Here is a 22668-nt window from a genome sequence, read left to right on the forward strand (position 1 = left end):
CATGCAATGCAAAGACAGAAGCTAGACAGTCCCAAAATAAGCACTTTTCCAGTTATAAACATGGCCAAAAAGCAAGTATAGGTATGGAGAAAATAGCATGCAAGAATAGGGGCCAAAAGAGGGGTAGTGAAGCAAGTGGTATAAGCAAAACCCAAACTGAAAAATTTCCTTCTACAACACTGAAGATGGACCAAAAATATGAACATTTACAGTATATGGCAGCCTCAAAATCAGTATACAAACATGCTAAAAATATGATGCAAAATGAGGCTCAAAAGGTGCTAAAACATGAAGTATACAAAATAATCACCAAACAGAAAAAAAGTGTGAATGAAACATGAAGTATAGGCCAAAAGAAGGCCATTTTCAGTTCAGACCAAGGTCCAAAAACAGAAGCAAAGAGGGCTACTAATTTATGCAAAAATGGGGCCAAATAAGGGATATAACTACAAGTGACACATAGAGACACCAAAAAATGTTGAGACCTTCTCAAATGTTGAAGAGGGGCTCAAAATAAGCCTTATATCAGTTTACAACATGCTCGAAAATAAATTTCTCATGGGCCAAAAATAGCATGCAAAATCATGACATACAAGAGGGTCAATGAAGCAAGTGTATTATGGAGGGCTCAAAAAGGGTTGAGCCCTTAATGAGAAGTGAAGATGAGCTCAAAATATGGCCCTTTTCAGTTAGGGCCGGAGCTTGAAACCAAAAAGAAGTGGGGCTTAGAAATAGATCAAGAAAAAGGGTCAAAAGGGTAAAAGTACTACTTACCCTTGAAGAATCACACTTTTGTTGCTTCTTGGATGGATTTGCAGCCTCCTTAGCCTTCAAGAATCCTTCCTTGTTGCTGGAAATGAGATGGTGGTGGTAGAGCTTGGTGGTGTAGAAGAAATGGTGGTTAGGGGCTTAGGGTTTTTTGAAGAATTGAGAAGGAAGAAGATGGAGTTGGCTATGGAAGCTTGAAGGAGAGTTTTTCTAACCCTCATGAAGAAGACCCTCAGCTGGTTATAAGGTCAAGAAAGGGGTGTAAAAGGGGGGTGAATTGGAGAGCAAAACTCTCTCCCAAAATATCCCCCGGATACAGAAAATATCTGGGGGATATTGCCCCACAGCTGGAAAGGGTACAGTGAGGAGAGCACGGCCGGCCGCTCACTTTGGCTGGAGGTGGCCGGCCGGCCACACCCCCTAGTCGGCCGGCTAGGGGTCAAAAGGGTCAACCAGCTTTTCTGGCCGGCCAGGTATTGGGGAGGTAGCCCTATGTGTGTACAACACAACCATGTAATTGAAATTCCAAGAAAGTGGGCCCAAGGGGTTCAACAATGGCTCGGAAAGAGGGGGTCAAAAGGGTCAAGTTGACTTACTGGCCGGCCATGAACTTTTAGGGGCCTCTCAGGTGTGTACATCACAGATATGTGGTTCAAAGTTCAAGAAAAAAGGTCCAAGAGGTTCAACATTAGCCCGGAAGAAAGGGGTCAAAAGGGTCAGGTGACCTTAATGGCCGGCCATGAACTTTTAGGGGCCTCCCAAGTGTGTAGATCACAGATATGTGGTTCAAAGTTGGCAACACTAGCTCCAAGGTATTCAACATTAGCCCGGAAGTGCGAAAAACGGGCGCCGGGAGGCTCGGGAGGAGAGATAACTGGTTGCTACAACAATTGCTGGCCTCCCACCCTTCAGTGACCTTCCTTGTGATAAAACAGAGGTACCTGCCAAAAATGAACGAAAACCGTTGCAAAACGAATGTTCCGGGGCCAAAACACGCAGTTCGGGGTCCCGAAAATGGGTTGTTAAGCACCGAAAATGGTATTCGACCTCGAAGTGGGTTTCTCAGCCCCCAGTGTCCCTCAAAAGGGATGAAAATAAGATGTATGCCAAAAATCAGAGCAAACGGAGATGGTTAGGCGGTCCCGAACCGAGGCACACGGCCTGACGGCTCCGAAAACCGAAAATCGGGCTCCGAAATGGGAAGAAAAAAAAAAAATGGCCTACGGCCACCAAATGTAGCCCACGGGCACTAAGAGATAGTCTACGGGACCTCTCCCTTCCCTCAGGAAAAGAAACAGAGAAAACCGAATCTGGTTCGCAAACCGAGACAAGGCACAGAAGAGGGTTCGGAAATCCGGAGGCGGGGCTCGCAGCCAAGACTCTGAAACTTCTGAACGAGCACATTATGCAATATCACCAAGTGCTCAACTGGTGACGTCTGAGTCTCAAGGTCGGTCAAAAATGGGGTGTCTACAGTTGCCCCTCTTTGACAGAACTCGGAAGTCACAAGTGACGGGAGTGAATGTCAAAGCCCAGAGACGACCCATTTTTGACAAGGCCGAAGACTTAGACAAACATACAAGATAAACAGAGATGTGCCCGCAGGCATGCCCGCAGGCAAGGGGGGGGCAAAATGCAAAAGATATGCAAGAAGCCGAACATAACTCAATGATCATGCAAATGCAGCAAGCTGTAACTCGGTGTTTAGGGACGTATCCCAGAGGTGTAGGGACGTATCCCAAGATTTTTAAGGACGATGAGGAGAACATAGGGACGTATCCCGGCGTTTCAGAATGGTGTGAGCATTGGGACTTCTTCCGAATGCTTTTAACCGAAGAGGGAGAAACATAAGGACGTATCCCGGCGTTTCAAAATGGTGTGAGCATTGGGACTTCTTCCGAATGCTTTTAACCGAAGAGGGAGAAACATAGGGACGTATCCCGGTGTTTCAGAATGGTGTGAGCATTGGGACTTCTTCCGAATGCTTTTAACCGAAGAGGGAGAAACATAGGGACGTATCCCGGCGTTTCAGAATGGTGTGAGCATTGGGACTTCTTCCGAATGCTTTTAACCGAAGAGGGAGAAACATAGGGACGTATCCCGGCGTTTCAGAATGGTGTGAGCATTGGGACTTCTTCCGAATGCTTTTAACCGAAGAGGGAGAAACATAGGGACGTATCCCGGCGTTTCAGAATGGTGTGAGCATTGGGACTTCTTCCGAATGCTTTTAACCGAAGAAGGTCTAACCCGTCGCAGGCGCGAGGAGAAAGAAAGATAATTGCAAGTGAACTGGTGCATAAAAATGCAAGTAATTGAGCATAATAATGCGAGATAGATGTGCATAATCAATGCAATGGATATAACAATGCTAGTGAAGTGGGTGCTTAATAATGCAACAATGAGCATAACAATGCTAGATAAATATGCATAATAATGCAACAAATGAGCATAAAAATGCTAGATAAATATGCATAACAATGCAACAAGTGAGCATAACAATGCTAGATAAATATGCATAACAATGCAACAAATGAGCATAACAATGCTAGATAAATATGCATAACAATGCAACAAATGAGCATAACAATGCTAGATAAATATGCATAACAATGCAACAAATGAGCATAACAATGCTAGATAAATATGCATAACAATGCAACAAATGAGCATAACAATGCTAGATAAATATGCATAACAATGCAACAAATGAGCATAACAATGCAGGTGGAGTGTGCGTGACAACGCATATTTGAAACAAAATACCGAACAAGGGAATACTAGCCTTAAGTAGACCAATTTCCAAACGCAACCTCCGATTTACCTCTCGGAGGGTTCACGATACATTCCAAAAAGGATACACCTCGTGCATGCCGACTGACAATGAGCTACACATCGAAGACATGAGTTTGAAAAATCCCGCAGAAACATTTTGAGCTGAAAAGAGTAGGTCCTTCTTGCGCTTTCTTGACTGTACTTCCAAACCGCAGTTACTACCTTTCCTTTCTGGCTATGTTCACAACTTTCCCTATTCTCCAACGGGGTGACAGACTAGGTTGGTTCAGTATCCAGAATTGAGGTGCATACATGCTATCTCAACCTATGGGGCTTCCATACAGACTTCAAGCCGAGGACACGCCTCTGGGTATTTAAACCAGACTTTAGTCTCGGAAATCCCGAACCTTTGCGTCCTAGGCATCAGCCACTCGAACTCTAGTTTCCACCGTCGCAGTTGGTCTCCTAGGAACTCATTGCGAACACAGCCAAGATGCCTCTGGCGGGGAATGGTACTCAGGGAGAGCACTTCTGATTACCATTTTGGCTTGAAACAGACTTGATCTTGAGCTTGAGGTGGAGGCACACTCATACTTCGGAGCTTTGGCAAGACTTGAAGAGGTACACACAGAATGTAGTCTCGGAACTTACTGAAGTTGAAACAAACTCAGATGCCCGACATTTCCTCTTTTCTTTTGCTTTGTAGTCTGGAACCCATATAGCTTCAAATAGGTCCTAGTTCTACTGTTCTCGCATGACCTGGGTTGAACCCTGCGGTTTTATGAAAGAACGAATCTTGTTTTGCACAGATGTGGAGAACGGCACGGCACTCGGAGCGCAAAACGATTTTATTTTTGAATTTGATAAATGAGCTTTTGACCGGGTATCGAGCCTGCGACTGAACACAACGAAACGACTCAACAAAGAAATAAAAGGCACACAACCTAGACACATCGAGTAACACTCGAAACGACTCAAAACAAGAATCGAGATGAAACAAAAAGACACGGCACTCAAATGTGCACAGGGAGCCTGTTTCACCGGGTAGTGTTCCCCACCCTCTCTCATTTGTGATCCTCACATCACTCGGCCCTCAAGCTCTATTTTTCTGAAAAAAACCCTTTTCTCACTTTTTCTCTCATCGCACATCTCTCTATTCTTCAATCTCTCATTTTTCATCCCTCCCCTGGGTGGTTGATGGATGAACAGGAAGTTGCGGGCTCACGCCCAACATAATCAGCTCGCGGCTATTTCCTTCGGTGACATCTGTCGATGCGCCGGATGAGGGAATGGAGCATCTCGATCCATTCCAATTCGTGCTTCGCACTCGACTTGATACCTCGCTGCTTGGAGGATGAGGGAACCTTCAGCCGTTTGTTGTGCCTTTTTCTGGCGAATACGGTGCCTTTCTGGCAAGTAGAGTGCCCTTCTTGGCAAGTATGTTGACAATGGAAAAGACAGGAAGCCTGACTCAACTGTGCCCTTAGTTCATCATTTTGACCATTTTTTGTTTTAGTTTTCTCCTAAAAAAAAAATTGACCAGAATGAGAGTTAGATTAACATGCTTGTTCAATTTTCTGATTTAAAATCATGCAAGTTAGGCTGTGAGCACTGAAAATTTTCCTCTTTTGGGTCCGAGAAATGGTCCAGTTTTAAAAATGGAATACTTTTCGAGAAGGTTAGTCAACCTCAGTAAAAATTTTCAAAAACTATTTTTGCAAACGACCACTGCTCAACGAGCACAGAACCCACTCTCGAGATGCACAACCTCGGATTCGAAGGAAGATTGCCCCTTGCTTGAGGGGAATTGCATGGCAACGGAAAGTTGCCCCTTGTTTGAACGGCACCGCGGCGCATTGAATGGCAACGGAAAGTTGCCCCTTGTTTGAACGGCGCCACGGCGTATTGAATGGCGACGGGAAGCTGCCCCTTGTTTGAACGGCGCCACGGCGCATTGAATGGCAACGGGAAGCTGCCCCTTGTTTGAACGGTGCCACGGCGCATTGAATGCAGTCCTCAGAGTGACGAACACAACCAAACTCTCGGATACAGAGAAAGCGAAGATGATCAGAACCATCGCATGGACACAATCGAATTGTTTTACGGCTGGACTTCAGAATGAAGTTGCCTACGTATCCCAAAGATGGGAATCAAGCCTCACGTAGTTCGGGGTTAAGGTACACTCGGGTATTTAACCTCTCCTTTTTAGGCTCTAACTTTTGCCAAGGCGCCCGTTGCGGGTTTTCGACCTTGCGAGCTTTGTTCTTCTTTTCTTTTCTTTTCAATTCTTTTCATTTCTTTTCCTTCTTTTTTTTTGATTTTCTTTTTTTGTTCTTTTCTTTGCATCTTTCTTTTTTTTTCTCTCTTTTTTTCTTTTCTTTTGCATTTTTTGTATTGCTCTCTTGCTCTAACTTTTGCCTGGGTCGCCCTTCCGGGTTTTCGGCCCAGCGAGCCTCTCAAGGGTAAAAGTGTATCTTTGTCCATGCCAAATGGTTTTGAGATCTTGAAGTCATCTGAATCTAGGAGAATGGCTGCTGTTTTGCTTTGTAAGCTTCTTCTGATGAGATCTGATCTTCTTGACCTGACTTTGGTGCCTTTTGTTCGAGGGCTGCTTCAAATCTAGCCACACAGGCCTCACATCGTAGTTGACCGTCGAACCTTCTGATTTCAAGTTCAAGGTTTGGAAGCGAAGGGGTTGAGTCTCGAGGCTGAGAGCGATCCTAGGCTGCACAATCTCAAGAGCGATTCCACACAGGTCTTCGCAAGACCGCGCAAAACATTTTGTTTTTGAAAATTTTTAAGAAAGCGACAAATCGCTCGCGCTGAAGATAGTGTAGAACCAATCTGGATCGAGCCAGGGTCCTTCTCAGTACTCACGCTAACAAGCATGATTTCATTCATTAAGGGCTTAGCATGCCTCTCTTTCTCTCAAATGATCAAAGTTTTGCGAATCCCGAGGAATTCCTTCCTCTTCGTTTTCACCGCAGTGTTCAAAAAGTTTTGAAAAACTTAGGTTAAATGCAATGATTCTAGGGCACAAGAGAGCAGGTGGAATGCACTGCCATTTCATTCAGATTTCGTCACAACTAGCACATGACAGAAGCGAACATAGAAGTGCAAAAATTGCTGCTGTTCATTCAAATCTTTTGGTACAACTGGCTCCCTGGCAGAAACAGACTCAAAACAAAACGAAAAGACAAACACAAAACAAAATGGTGACGCCCGAGGTAACACCCCCCGGAATCACCCGACTCCTGTACAACAGGACTGACTCGATACAACAAGACAGATCCAAAATAAAAAGAGACTGACTCAAAACAAAAAGACAGACTCAAAACAAAACAACAAGACTGACCCAATACCCGAGTCGGAAACCGGCATTCGCCAATGCTCAAAACAGTGCATGCCATCCACCATATCTGGAGTAAACTGAGCGCTGCCCGCAGGTGGTTCATCCCTCCAATCACATCACATTATCCCCTACAAGTTCACTGATCAAGTGCCGATAGACTTTGCAGGACCTGGTGCGGGGATGACCCCATTGTCGATCAGATCTTGTATTTCGTGATGGAGACGAAAGCACATGTCAGTGTCATGACCGGTTTGCTGATGGAAGGCACAGTAGTCGGCTGGGTTGTGCGAGAGAGGGAGGTTCTTTGGTAATGGCTGCGGCTCCAGGGGCTTCAAATCCCCCTCTTTAACCAAGATCCTAAAGGCCGCTGATAGAGACATGTATAGTGGTGCGAACACCCTCTGGCCTCGAGGTGGGTATTTTGAGGTTTGTGGATTTTTACTGGGTGCACCAGCAAAGGGATTGGCAGGTGCTGGCCTGGTTTGCCGATCTCTTCCGAGTAAGGGTTTAGAGCTGAAAGGAACATTCCTGGTACAGCGGCCCTTCTCCCGGATTGCCCCTTGATTCAGACTAATCTCATGCTGAGTGGCGAAAGTGTTATCTACAATTTCTGCAACAACTGCGAGTACTTGCTGCTTGTTCAGCCCTTCGGCTTTCAAAGCCTCAATATCCCACCGAAGGTGTTCATGGGGACCAATGCCTGCCCCTACCTTGCTCTTACCAGTCGCTTCCACTTTGCCAAGGGATTGGCCTTCCTCAAACGCAGCTCGTCCCAACATCGGGGAGTCTTTTGACATGAAGTTCCCGGTATGTGGTGTGGTCGATGATGGAGCCAATGTCCCGGAGGCCAGATCCATCACGGTTTTTTGAAGATCTTTAATCATTCCCATCAACTCAGAAGTAGTGGGTTCATGGGTTTGAGATGGTTGAGGTTCGGGTGTTCTCATCATGCATAAGTCCATGCTTTCTGGGATAAACACCTCAGGCTTGGGTAGATGGGCCGGGGTGATGTATATACTGGGGTCAAAGGTGGATGGCAGTATGTGGATGTGATTGAGGTAGGCAGGAGATGTTTGGTCATTGGGGTCTGAAGGTGGAGCTATCGTCCGGTTGTCGATGAGATTTTGGACCTCATGACGAAGGCGGTAGCAACGGTCGGTGCCATGACCGCGCTGCTGATGGTACATACAATACTTGGCGGGGTTATGTCTGGCTGGGAGTGGGTTGGGAAGAGGTTGAGGATCGAGGGGTTTGAGATGCCCTTTTTCCATCAAGGCTTTCAGTGTGCTAGTCAGGCTCATATAGAGGGGGGTGAAAGTTCTACCCTGAGCTCGGACTGGGCCAGCTGTTTGTAAGCTTGGTTTGGCAAAAGGGTCGGCTGTGGTGACCGTATTGATTTCGGTGGGTTTGGGAATGCTACTACCAGCGTTGGTACTCCTTGAAATTACCTTCCTTGTCAGTTCCCTTGTCCTGGGAATGATCCCGCTGTTGAACGCATTCTCGACTTGAACCCCCAGTTCATGCAAATTTTTGAAAGTGAATAGTGGAACGACTATCAACTTTTGCAACATATCATGCTCGAGGTTTCGGACCATCATCTGCACTTGATCCTTCTCAGAAGGGCGACGATCTGTCATTTGTGCTGCCTTTGCTCTCCACCTTACAACGAATTCCACAAAAGGCTCTGTTGGGTTCTGGCGGGTTGCTTCAAGCTCTTGGATGGTCATTTCAACTTGGGTATTGTAGGAATACTGATCGACAAAGGCCTCAGCCAGTTCTTCCCAGTTTTGCTTCACTGTATCCTCCAGTTTGGTATACCAAGTAGCTGCTACACCCAACAGGGTTCTTCCATACAGAGAGAGTTTTTGTGGCTTAGTCAGACCCATCGGTTTTAGGACATCCAAGAAAAGTCGGATATGTACCATTGGATCTCCAGACCCGTCGAAACGGTCGATATATGGCATTTTGAATCTGTCTGGGAGCCGGATGGAAGCCTCGGTGTGCCCATCCTCAATGCCAGGAATGGAGTTAAGGCCCTGTGCCCTTTTGAATTGCTTCTCAAGGTTTGCAATTTTCACTGCAGTCGGATTGAACTCATCAACATTAAAGGGTTGAGTTTTCTCATTAGGCTGCACCAGGGGTCTGAGCACCTGAGCTTGAGCCAAGCCTTCTCGAGGATTCAGACACTGCAAGTCTTCAACTGGTGGAATTGGATCAAAGTTCGGCTGGGGTCCCAAAGCTGGATGTGAGGCAGATGCCTCAGATGGGCGCTGCGTTTCAATACTGGTCTCAGCCTGCATGGTAGTTCCCTGATTTAGCGCTGCTGTCATAGCCGCAAACTCCTCCGAACCTTGTGCCATCATGGCCTGTTGAGTCTGAACAAAGGTGATGTGACTGGCGACTGACGGATTAGATGAACATATGAGCCCTGACCGGCTTTTCTTTACCTTGCCTCAGCGAAAGAACACTGATTACCCTTGAACTGAATCTCTGACCTGACAAAGTCTATAAGCACAAGTTCGATGAACCTCGGGGGATATCGGAGCCTTCTGAAGCGACAGTTCCAAGACTACCTAGCAAAAGAGAAAACAGACAGCACCTCAGCCTGATTTCACCTGAACAGATACGAGCATAGTTGAATGAGTGTGCCCTCTACTGAATTCTGCCCAAAATTCGGCCTCAAAATCTGAGTCTGAAACCCACGGGTAAAGCTGACTCCCAAACACTGATAGTAATGCCCGCAGGCCTGATGCCAAAATTCGCAAACTGGTGCCCGCAGGCCTGATGCCCAAACTCATATACTGATACATGCATTCCTGTAGAGACGCACTCTAAAGCACATAACAGATAAGTGAGAGCCAAAACACCCCTATGTTGGGGTAGGGTTTCCCTGTCCTATTTTGTCAGGAGCTAGGGTTTCATTACGCACACAGCGGCTTCAAACAACCTATAAACGGGTAAGCAACCTGTCCTAATTTGGAATGGTCACTATGGATCCGAATATGCACTAGGTCGAATGGTCAAAGAGGGTGCCCCAGTAAAACCGGGGTTTGTGTTCCCATACTGGCAGAGCCCACAACCGGTCAGCCTTATGGTCATGCCTTGACAAGACAAGCCTCTGGCAAACCGTTCAGGAATAGCAGATGGCAAACACGGTGTCCTAGGCGCACCAATGCAAATGCAATGCAAAGAAACACACAAGTGTAGTCAAAAACAGATATCAAGAGTTCGAGTCAAGTTCTCTAAATCCCCAGTGGAGTCGCCAGAAACTGTAACAAGCCCGCGGGGGACCTCGCTACAGCTCGGACTCGACTTTTGTTGTCACGGTTCTAAATCTGAACCAAAGAGTCCAAATCCGGCAAATCGTTTTAGGAAAACTGATTTTTGAAAGAAGTGCCAAACATGGACTGCTTTGCCAGATACAGAGTCGCCACCTAAATATTTTATTTTGGGAAATTTAGGAAACCCTGACTCGGTGCCAAAAGGCCACGTGTCCGTCATCACCAAAGTTGCCTCGGCTCGGGAACTTGGGTACGATTGGGGAAGGTCACTTCGTGAGCACCCCCGCTCGCCCGGTCATAGACCGGCCTCTACTAACCATGATATCAATTTTTGAAAAACATTGTGAGTTCTTATTCCGGTTATTAGCCTAGGTTACTATGTGATGCTCACAGCATATAAGTATAGACCGGGTCGCCCGAATTGGAACAAAACATTTCATGTTTGCTTTTGAAAATGGTTTGCTACCCGTAGGTAGGCTTGAAACATTTTGATGATTCATTCCAATTCAGATAACCCAACCTTCACCCACAGGCATTCAGGCAGATATATCAGATAAGCACATAGCCTCATGGTAAGCATGCTATCATGGCATTCACTCACACACATGCAAGGATGCTAAAGCATAAAACTCACCGAGTACTCCAAGCCAAAATAGAAACTATATTAGAAATCATGCATGATCCTAAGTGTACAGAAATGCCTAATGCAACACATGCAAAATGCAACTATAGTAGGCTCGGCTATTCTGAGATGGCATATGAAATGCTACAACTAACATGTATTCAACTTGGTATTGAAAGTACAATGCAGTTAGTATGATGCGCCGAGCCCGATGCATGCAATACAGATGAATGATGCAAACATGCTGTCATACTTTATGCTAATTAAAATATGCCCTAATCTAACCATCAAAAGCGGATAAATAAAAGGGAGAAAGACGTGGGGTTGGAAGACATACATCACACTCACCCACACTTATTACAGTTGTGCCCTCGCTCGGAGGGTCCAAATAAATAATACAGTCCAAATATTACAGTCCCCAAATAAAAGAATATTACAGTCCAAAATATTACAGAATTCTAATTAATTAATGAATTAACTAGAAAACAAATAAACTGGCGTGCAAGCCAGGGGCTGTCTTGCTTCTGATGGATGATGCATGTCCGGATCGTCTTGCGCGGAAATCCACCGGAATGCCCCAATTAGCCTCTGTTTAGCAGTTATCCTCGAAATGCGTGCCGAATCCCGAAAAATTGCTGATTCCTGATTTTGCTGCGACAGAGAGCAGGAAAGGGGCACAGCAATGTATTTGCACATATATATGCATGTTTCGATCCTCGTGCCACCAATCACGCATACCGAGGCATGATGGCCGAGGAATCGAAATGCACCACTCAATATAGGATGAATGCACATGAAACTACAGCTAAAACCTAACTCCATCATGGATAATCCGGAGTGTCGGTGACTGGGGAATTGAGACACATTCCGTCACTCGGAGTACGAAATGTACCTCGTTTCCCGTGCCTGGGCTAACTCCTATTCCGGACATGATGCAATATGCATGATATGCATGAAATGCAACTAATATACAATCCTAACATACACAATGCTATGGAATGATAGGCCTCGAAATACGTGCACTCGGGCACGCAAACCGAGAAAATGACGGAATGCAATGAAAATGAGATGCCTCGAAGTACGTGCACACGGGCACTCAAACCGAGGCGATGACAGAACAATGAAAATGAGATGCCTCGAAGTACGTGCACACGGGCACGCAAACCGAGGCGATGACAGATGCAATGAAGATGAGATGCCTCGAAGTACGTGCACACGGGCACGCAAACTGAGGCGGTGCTAAAGTGACATGGAAATGACAAATGGGCTTATACCAACATGAGTGAGCCTCAGCCACACTCACATCGGATGCCAATGGCGGAAAATGAAGTGCCTCGAAATGCGTGCACACGGGCACGCAAACCGAGGCAATGCATACGTAATGCATATGACATACAGAATGCAATATGGACTTATACTAACATGAGTGAGCCTCAGCCACACTCACATAAGATGTCGGCGGATGAAAATGAAGTGCCTCGAAATGCGTGCACACGGGCACGCAAACCGAGGCAGTGATAAAATGCAATGAAATGGCATGGAAATGACAAGTGGGTTTATACCAACATGAGTGAGCCTCAGCCACACTCACATCGGATGCCAGCGGATAAAAACGGAGTGCCTCGAAATGCGTGCACACGGGCACGCAAACCGAGGCAATGATAAAATGCAATGAAACATGGCAAAAATGATATGCAAGCATGCTAATGGAATTTCAGCAACAAAATATGGGGGAAAACAGTCCCGAAATGAAGCGAAATGACATGAAATGCAAGGAAATGACCCGAAATGCAACATTAGGCATCCGAAATGGCCTATAGCCATACTAAACATGCACAACATGGACATGCAATGCAAAGACAGAAGCTAGACAGTCCCAAAATAAGCACTTTTCCAGTTATAAACATGGCCAAAAAGCAAGTATAGGTATGGAGAAAATAGCATGCAAGAATAGGGGCCAAAAGAGGGGTAGTGAAGCAAGTGGTATAAGCAAAACCCAAACTGAAAAATTTCCTTCTACAACACTGAAGATGGACCAAAAATATGAACATTTACAGTATATGGCAGCCTCAAAATCAGTATACAAACATGCTAAAAATATGATGCAAAATGAGGCTCAAAAGGTGCTAAAACATGAAGTATACAAAATAATCACCAAACAGAAAAAAAGTGTGAATGAAACATGAAGTATAGGCCAAAAGAAGGCCATTTTCAGTTCGGACCAAGGTCCAAAAACAGAAGCAAAGAGGGCTACTAATTTATGCAAAAATGGGGCCAAATAAGGGATATAACTACAAGTGACACATAGAGACACCAAAAAATGTTGAGACCTTCTCAAATGTTGAAGAGGGGCTCAAAATAAGCCTTATATCAGTTTACAACATGCTCGAAAATAAATTGCTCATGGGCCAAAAATAGCATGCAAAATCATGACATACAAGAGGGTCAATGAAGCAAGTGTATTATGGAGGGCTCAAAAAGGGTTGAGCCCTTAATGAGAAGTGAAGATGAGCTCAAAATATGGCCCTTTTCAGTTAGGGCCGGAGCTTGAAACCAAAAAGAAGTGGGGCTTAGAAATAGATCAAGAAAAAGGGTCAAAAGGGTAAAAGTACTACTTACCCTTGAAGAATCACACTTTTGTTGCTTCTTGGATGGATTTGCAGCCTCCTTAGCCTTCAAGAATCCTTCCTTGTTGCTGGAAATGAGATGGTGGTGGTAGAGCTTGGTGGTGTAGAAGAAATGGTGGTTAGGGGCTTAGGGTTTTTTGAAGAATTGAGAAGGAAGAAGATGGAGTTGGCTATGGAAGCTTGAAGGAGAGTTTTTCTAACCCTCATGAAGAAGACCCTCAGCTGGTTATAAGGTCAAGAAAGGGGTGTAAAAGGGGGGTGAATTGGAGAGCAAAACTCTCTCCCAAAATATCCCCCGGATACAGAAAATATCTGGGGGATATTGCCCCACAGCTGGAAAGGGTACAGTGAGGAGAGCACGGCCGGCCGCTCACTTTGGCTGGAGGTGGCCGGCCGGCCACACCCCCTAGTCGGCCGGCTAGGGGTCAAAAGGGTCAACCAGCTTTTCTGGCCGGCCAGGTATTGGGGAGGTAGCCCTATGTGTGTACAACACAACCATGTAATTGAAATTCCAAGAAAGTGGGCCCAAGGGGTTCAACAATGGCTCGGAAAGAGGGGGTCAAAAGGGTCAAGTTGACTTACTGGCCGGCCATGAACTTTTAGGGGCCTCTCAGGTGTGTACATCACAGATATGTGGTTCAAAGTTCAAGAAAAAAGGTCCAAGAGGTTCAACATTAGCCCGGAAGAAAGGGGTCAAAAGGGTCAGGTGACCTTAATGGCCGGCCATGAACTTTTAGGGGCCTCCCAAGTGTGTAGATCACAGATATGTGGTTCAAAGTTGGCAACACTAGCTCCAAGGTATTCAACATTAGCCCGGAAGTGCGAAAAACGGGCGCCGGGAGGCTCGGGAGGAGAGATAACTGGTTGCTGCAACAATTGCTGGCCTCCCACCCTTCAGTGACCTTCCTTGTGATAAAACAGAGGTACCTGCCAAAAATGAACGAAAACCGTTGCAAAACGAATGTTCCGGGGCCAAAACACGCAGTTCGGGGTCCCGAAAATGGGTTGTTAAGCACCGAAAATGGTATTCGACCTCGAAGTGGGTTTCTCAGCCCCCAGTGTCCCTCAAAAGGGATGAAAATAAGATGTATGCCAAAAATCAGAGCAAACGGAGATGGTTAGGCGGTCCCGAACCGAGGCACACGGCCTGACGGCTCCGAAAACCGAAAATCGGGCTCCGAAATGGGAAGAAAAAAAAAAAAAATGGCCTACGGCCACCAAATGTAGCCCACGGGCACTAAGAGATAGTCTACGGGACCTCTCCCTTCCCTCAGGAAAAGAAACAGAGAAAACCGAATCTGGTTCGCAAACCGAGACAAGGCACAGAAGAGGGTTCGGAAATCCGGAGGCGGGGCTCGCAGCCAAGACTCTGAAACTTCTGAACGAGCACATTATGCAATATCACCAAGTGCTCAACTGGTGACGTCTGAGTCTCAAGGTCGGTCAAAAATGGGGTGTCTACAGTTGCCCCTCTTTGACAGAACTCGGAAGTCACAAGTGACGGGAGTGAATGTCAAAGCCCAGAGACGACCCATTTTTGACAAGGCCGAAGACTTAGACAAACATACAAGATAAACATAGATGTGCCCGCAGGCATGCCCGCAGGCAAGGGGGGGCAAAATGCAAAAGATATGCAAGAAGCCGAACATAACTCAATGATCATGCAAATGCAGCAAGCTGTAACTCGGTGTTTAGGGACGTATCCCAGAGGTGTAGGGACGTATCCCAAGATTTTTAAGGACGATGAGGAGAACATAGGGACGTATCCCGGCGTTTCAGAATGGTGTGAGCATTGGGACTTCTTCCGAATGCTTTTAACCGAAGAGGGAGAAACATAAGGACGTATCCCGGCGTTTCAAAATGGTGTGAGCATTGGGACTTCTTCCGAATGCTTTTAACCGAAGAGGGAGAAACATAGGGACGTATCCCGGTGTTTCAGAATGGTGTGAGGATTGGGACTTCTTCCGAATGCTTTTAACCGAAGAGGGAGAAACATAGGGACGTATCCCGGCGTTTCAGAATGGTGTGAGCATTGGGACTTCTTCCGAATGCTTTTAACCGAAGAGGGAGAAACATAGGGACGTATCCCGGCGTTTCAGAATGGTGTGAGCATTGGGACTTCTTCCGAATGCTTTTAACCGAAGAGGGAGAAACATAGGGACGTATCCCGGCGTTTCAGAATGGTGTGAGCATTGGGACTTCTTCCGAATGCTTTTAACCGAAGAAGGTCTAACCCGTCGCAGGCGCGAGGAGAAAGAAAGATAATTGCAAGTGAACTGGTGCATAAAAATGCAAGTAATTGAGCATAATAATGCGAGATAGATGTGCATAATCAATGCAATGGATATAACAATGCTAGTGAAGTGGGTGCTTAATAATGCAACAATGAGCATAACAATGCTAGATAAATATGCATAATAATGCAACAAATGAGCATAAAAATGCTAGATAAATATGCATAACAATGCAACAAGTGAGCATAACAATGCTAGATAAATATGCATAACAATGCAACAAATGAGCATAACAATGCTAGATAAATATGCATAACAATGCAACAAATGAGCATAACAATGCTAGATAAATATGGGAAGAAAAAAAAAAAAAAATGGCCTACGGCCACCAAATGTAGCCCACGGGCACTAAGAGATAGTCTACGGGACCTCTCCCTTCCCTCAGGAAAAGAAACAGAGAAAACCGAATCTGGTTCGCAAACCGAGACAAGGCACAGAAGAGGGTTCGGAAATCCGGAGGCGGGGCTCGCAGCCAAGACTCTGAAACTTCTGAACGAGCACATTATGCAATATCACCAAGTGCTCAACTGGTGACGTCTGAGTCTCAAGGTCGGTCAAAAATGGGGTGTCTACACACTCCCTCCCTCTCATAACCCAGCAAAATATTGCGCATATCACCAACAACATGGTCACGACACTGACCAATGTTTTAGATTGCATCATGAGATTCAAGATCTCGTTGGCAAGCAGGTGATTGTGCCTCCCGAAAAACCCAATGTCACAACAAACCCTCTCCCACTGCACAACCAAGCTCCACCCCCCAAACGTATCAACTTTATCCAGATTGGGATCGTATCTTACGATCCTAGCATATATATCATCCCGTCCCACCTACCCGAGCCGGAGGTGTTCCTTCCTGACAGCACTGACTTGTGCATGTTGGACATCTCCAGAACCCAACTCGAACCAATGGTGGTGACTGTCGAAGACAGAACATGGGACATTTCAAGGCAGAATGGGATTGTTGAGTCAGAATCCGAGGAATCTGGGAGTTTTGCTGAGGAGGTTTACAGTCCGAATCACTACATTCTATCAGTGGGCCAGGTTGGGCCAAATGTGGAATTGCCGGCAGGAGCAGAGCTTTGTGTGATACAGGGGGATGAATCTGGTCAGAGGATAGATGACTTGGCAGCTGTAGAAGGGGACTTTGCTAACCTCCAATTTGACCTCTCCCCCCTCAAAAAATAAAGTAGGTTTAACAAGTAGATACAAAATTAAAAGATAAAAAAAAATATTTTGACAATAGATAGAGTTGGTTTGACAAATAAGAACAAAATTTGAACTGAAAAGATTAAGAATATTGAACAGATAGGTAAAAAACAATTAAATAGATAATGGAAAAAATTGAATAGAGAGATATAAATTTGAATAGATAGGAAAAAATTTGAATAGATAGTCAACGAAAAGTCAACAGATAGAAAAAAGTCAATAGATAAATTATAGGGTAAAATTGAAACAAAATATCCTCCAAAACCAACAAAAAGAATTCTTACCAAACTATTTCACAAATGTTTAACCTCTCACGAGCAAAAAATATCCGCTAGACCTAGGGGTGGACATTGGGCCGTTGGCCTGCCCAACCCACTTAGCTCAGCCCCATTTTTCTAAGACTTGGGAAGGTTGTTTTAGCCCATAGAGTTGGGTTAGGCCAATATTTTCAACCTAAAATATTAATGGGTTGGGTTTGAATTATTACTTTCAACTCAGTCTAGCCCGATTTGACCCACTAATTATTTATTTATAAAACATTAAATAATATATATATATATATATTGGGATCTAGACTCTATCTTTGTTAATTTTATTAAAACTCATATTTATGGTGATGTGTGATTAAATTTATTTAAAAAAATTCTTCAATTTATGCACAAAATCTTTCAATTTATCATGATACTAATATATTTACTAAAAAGAAATATAATGTACGATTGAATTTAATATGAAGTATTTTAAATATTTTTCTAACATATAGTCCGATTGGTGGACTTGAGATTTATAATTATTTTTTAGACTAGGCTTAGGTAGATATAGAGGCTCGATGTTAGGGCCGAACCGGGTTTGAACAAACACAAAATCCCTTATTATGTAGTGTTGACTCGGCCCGATATTTGTCCACGATTAACTAGACCTAATATCTTATACCCTGCTTACCTTTTGAACTTTTTAATAATTTTCTCTTTTAATAACTATTTTTTTTTTGTCGACATCATTCATTAACAACCTTATTCCTATAAATAAAAAATAGAGGTTTAGAAAAAAATTCTCATTATACAAAAGCTGAGCAAAAAATTAATAATAATAATAAATCCTTGACTAAAACTCCAATAGTAAAGGTTGTAAATAAATCTAATTAATTTTATTTATTATATAGTAAAATAAATTTTAAATAAAATTTAAGAAAATTAATTAATATTTAAATATAAAAGATCCCCCTGTTGCAATTTGGAATTTCACCTTCGGTCTCGTTAAGGGTTGCTCAGGCCTAGAGCTAACTCTGGTTGTTCTTTTTTGGGAAAATTACCATGTAGTCCTATGTAGGGGATCTATTTCCCTTCTAATCCCAATTTATTTTTAATAGATCAATATGTCCACAGTTTTTTAAGTTTTGTACCCAGAGGTCCCGTTTTTTATTTTCATATTTTTAAATGACTGTATTACCCTTTATTTTGAGATCTATATGTACGTGAAAAATCAAATTTTTGCTCCGTTGAAAAAAAGGAAATCAAATCTTCGTCTCCGCGATCTCGATTTCTCTTCGTTGTGGCGATCTCATTGTGCTGTGTGGTCGATCTCATTGTGCTGTGAGGTGGATCTGGTTGTGCGATTTGAATCTCTGTGTACAGGCGATATCTGCGTACGTTGTCTCTCTCTTTCTCTCTCTCTCTCTCTCTCTCTGGTGATAGATATATGTATGTGTATGTATGTATCTGTTGATACATAGATATACATATATATGTATATATATATATGTGTGTGTGTGTGTGTATGTGGTTTGTATTTGTCGATATATATGTATGTATATATAGATAAGCAAATTTGCGTGATATGTGGTTTGTGTTTGGCGAATTTTGTTTGTTTGATTTTGATTTTGTTGATTTTGTTTGTCGTATAGTGTAATGTGTTTTGAAGTTATATTTTGGAATTGTGAATTCTGGTGTTTTGATACTGATATGTTGTAAGTGTATAATTTTGTAGTTTGGAATTGTAAATTGTGCACTGTTGGTATTGATATGTTGTAACTGAATAATTTTGCAGTTTGGAATCTGTGAACAATTGTTTGTTGGTTTGTGATTTTGTAGTATGGAGCGGTGTTTCATGTTAATGTGCAAATACAGTAATTGTTGTGCTGCTATTAAGATTAGTGACGGATGTAGTTATGATGAAGTTGTTGAGAAAATATGTGCGAAGTTCAAGGAGTTGAGTGTTGGTAACTTTTGTTTGTTTTTCTCTGTTCCTGGATATTCTAATTGTTTTGTTGAATGTGATGATGATTTGGGGAATATGCTGTCAATGGTAGGTGGTAGTGGTTGTCATGTTGTTGATGTTATTGTGGGAGATAAGAGAGTTGTGGAGGTTGATGATGGTAATTCTTGTAGGATTGATTCTGTAACTTGTGAGAGTTCTTTTGTGAATGATTGTGATGATGTTGGTGGTTTGTTGCGTAGTTTTTATCCAGAACCAGAGAGAGTTTTGTTGTCTGCTAGTTGGAAGGGGATTATACATAGTGTTGGTCAAGAATTTGAAGGTGGAGTGCCGGGGTTCCGCATTGCATTGGCTAAGTATGCAGTTCAGTGTGGTTTTGCAGTGAATTATTTGAAGAACGATGAACAAGAGTAACCGCTGAATGTATGATGAAGTCGTCTACGGGTTGTAAATGGTTTGTGCATGGAAGGGTGTTGATGGATTCTGGTGTTTTTTTTATAATGAAGTTGGATAATGTGCATACTTGTGGGGTTGTTGCTCGTAGATCTTGTAGCAAAATGGTTGGTTCTAGACTTGTGTCTGATATTGTGCAAAATGATATTAGTGATAATCCGTTGACTCGTCCTATTGAAGTTAAAAAAAAAATTGAAGAAGCAATATGGTATAGATGTTTCTTATCGGGTTGCATGGTTAGGAGTTGATAAGGCAAGAGGTGGGTTGTTTGGTGATTTTGCAACTTCTTTTGACCAGCTTCGATGGTACCTTGAGACGGCTATGAGAACAAATCCGGGAAGTGTGTTTGAATTAGATGTGGATGAAAGTAGTGGGTGTTTTCGGAGGTTGTTTGTGGCATTTCATGGATGTTTGTATGGCTTTCAATTTTGTCGTCCGTTGTTGTTTGTTGATGGTACATTTTTGAAGGGGCGTTACAAGGGGCATTTGCTTGCAGCAACATCAAAGGATGGTAATCAAGGTATGTATTTATTTGCAGTTAGTATTGGTTTAGTTTGTCAGTGTGTTATTGTATTGTGAGTCTGCTAATTTTTGCAGTTTCATGTGGTTTTGTTTGCAGGTTTGTTTCCTTTGGCTTTTGCGATTGTTGACGCTGAAAATCAAGATAATTGGATGTGGTTCTTAAGTCAGTTGTTGAAGGCTGTTGGTTCAGACCGGAGATTGACTTTTGTGTCGGACCGTCAACATGGATTGCTAGACGCTCTTTCAGTGGTTTTCCCCAATGCACATCATGCTTATTGCTTGAATCATTTGAAGAGAAATTTGATTGACAAATTGGTGGGACTTCGTACTAACTATAAGCTGTGTTTGATGAAAATATTAGTTAAATGTGCTTATGCGCCAACGGTTGCTTCTTTCCAACATTATATGGAGAAATTGAGGCGTATTGCCGGGAATGGTAGAGTTGATAGTATGTTAGATGGTTTGCAAAATGATAAGTGGGCCAATGCATTTTTTAGAGAGAAACAATATGGTGAGATGTCATCTAATGCTGCCGAGTCTTACAATAATTGGATTGGTGGGGCTCGTGAGTTGCCTATTACTTGTATGGTTGATATGATTAGGGTTCAAATCATGACTCAATTGTCGGATAGAAGAGCTGAATCTAGAAGATGGACTACGAAATTGTGTCCAGTTATGGAAAAGAAGTTGGTGGACTCTTTGGAGCTAGCTAAGTCTTGGGATGTGATTGTTGCTAGTGATACTATGCTTGAGGTTCATTCTTCTATTTCTTTTTATGTTGATATTGGTAGACAGACTTGTTCTTGCCATGAATGGCAATTGAATGGTTTTCCTTGTTGTCATGCTGTGCATGCTTTGCGTAGTAGTGGTAGAGATGTGTATGGTTTCATTGATCCTTTTTTTCATGTAGATTGTTTTAGAGAGTCATACAAGGAATCTGTTTATCCAGTGCCTTCAAGTGAGAGATTTGACTTTGATGGTGCCAGTAGTTCGGTTATCAAACCTCCTATAACGAAGAAGCAGCCCGGGCGGAACAAGAAGAAGAGGATACCTTCTAGGGGTGAGAATGTGAAGCAAATCAAGTGTGGGAGGTGCTTGAAATATGGGAATCACAATAAGAAGACGTGCAAGGCTACTATTTGAGGCCACAATCTATTCTTTTGGATTTGTATTTGAATTTGAGGAATTATGATAATAAAAAATGTGATACTTGATATTATGGAAGTAATGAATAAAGTTGGTTGAATTGTTTTTTGTTTGTTGATGTGTTTTTTACTTATTGAAGTTGTTTTGTAACAGTCTGGTTTTGTTTTTTATTTTTATGGAATGCAGAGAAGGTTGTTGAAAATTTCTTATTGAAACAGTATAATATGGAAATGCAGTTCATATTTCATAGCGAGAAAACTGTATAATTTTACAGTTTTAAGAATTATTAGAAACAACCTGATGAAACCGCATAATTTTACAGTTTTAAAAATTATTAGAAACAAGCTGATGAAACTGAAAAATTTTGCAGTTTGAAGAATTATTAGAAACAACATTTACTGTATGAAAATATATGCAACCACAAACAAGTAGACAAACAATCAGAAGAAGAACCACAATAATAATAAGAAGAAGAAGAGCAACAACAACATCAATCATTTTCACCATAACCATAATAACCAGAAAAAGATCATTCCCAAAAGTATATAAAGTACTTGTCACATGTGTTAAAAAAGAAAAATAAAAAAAAGGTTCAAAGATATGTTCCCTTGAATATTTGTATTGTCAAGAAGTTTGTTCATTGTTTCTATAGTTTGGTATGTTTTGTCAACATTTGGTAGTGCTCGAGTTTCCAGGATTGGTTCTCATCATTGAGGAATTGATTGATGATTTGTGCTCGAAATTTGACCCACTCAGTTGGACGAAGTTTTTTCTGCACAGGTTGCTAGTTGAGATATTGGTTGATAACATTGCAGACGGCAATTGCACAATCATTCCTGCAGTGTTTGAGATGAAGTTAATTAGTTAGGTGAAACTGCAAAATTTAGCATATTGGAAGATTAGTTTATGGATTTTGTATCTTACGAGTGTGGGGTTTGTTGTGGGCATTCCTCAATTGATGCAATTTCTGTCTCGCACTCTTGAGATAAAAACATGTTTCCCTGTTTGCTGAGTAATGCTTTATTCCATCTCAGTTGATGTTGTTGCTACAAAATAGTTAGTGGGTGTTTTTGTTAGTTATAGTGATAAGTTGAGATGTTTGTAAAGGAATGGAACTAAGTATGGAATTTTATTTTAACTTACAATTTGCTTTGCAATTTCAAAGTGTTTGTTGTGGCAATCTTTTGCTGGTCTCAAAGAGTCATAGTGTCTCCAAATTCCATCAGCATTGTCAAAGACCACAATTGTCCAATGGTTGTCGTGGTTGATTGGGAAATGGATATATCTGTTTTTCATTGCTTCTGGAAAATGGCTGTCCATCAGTTTTTCTCTCAGTGCTTGATCTTGGTTTTGTAGTGGAGTCTGTAAGTTATATATATGTTTGAAATATGTTATAAAACTATGTAGT

At 42.9% G+C, this 22668-nt stretch overlaps 1 protein-coding gene across 1 annotated transcript; it reads left to right on the top strand.

The window, feature by feature from the left end:
• The first annotated feature begins 18931 nt into the window (after positions 1 to 18931).
• On the top strand, positions 18932 to 21257 carry LOC145799910 (uncharacterized). Its single transcript, XM_082889558.1, has 3 exons — positions 18932 to 20112; positions 20212 to 20867; positions 20910 to 21257. Exons 1-3 carry the CDS (start codon positions 19914 to 19916, stop codon positions 21255 to 21257), a joined length of 1203 nt encoding a protein of 400 aa, XP_082745684.1. The 5' UTR covers positions 18932 to 19913.
• Positions 21258 to 22668: the final 1411 nt, after the last annotated feature.

The sequence above is a fragment of the Camellia sinensis genome, chromosome 9, assembly GCF_055761805.1.
Source record: "Camellia sinensis isolate YWXY chromosome 9, ASM5576180v1, whole genome shotgun sequence".
Lineage (NCBI taxonomy): Eukaryota > Viridiplantae > Streptophyta > Magnoliopsida > Ericales > Theaceae > Camellia > Camellia sinensis.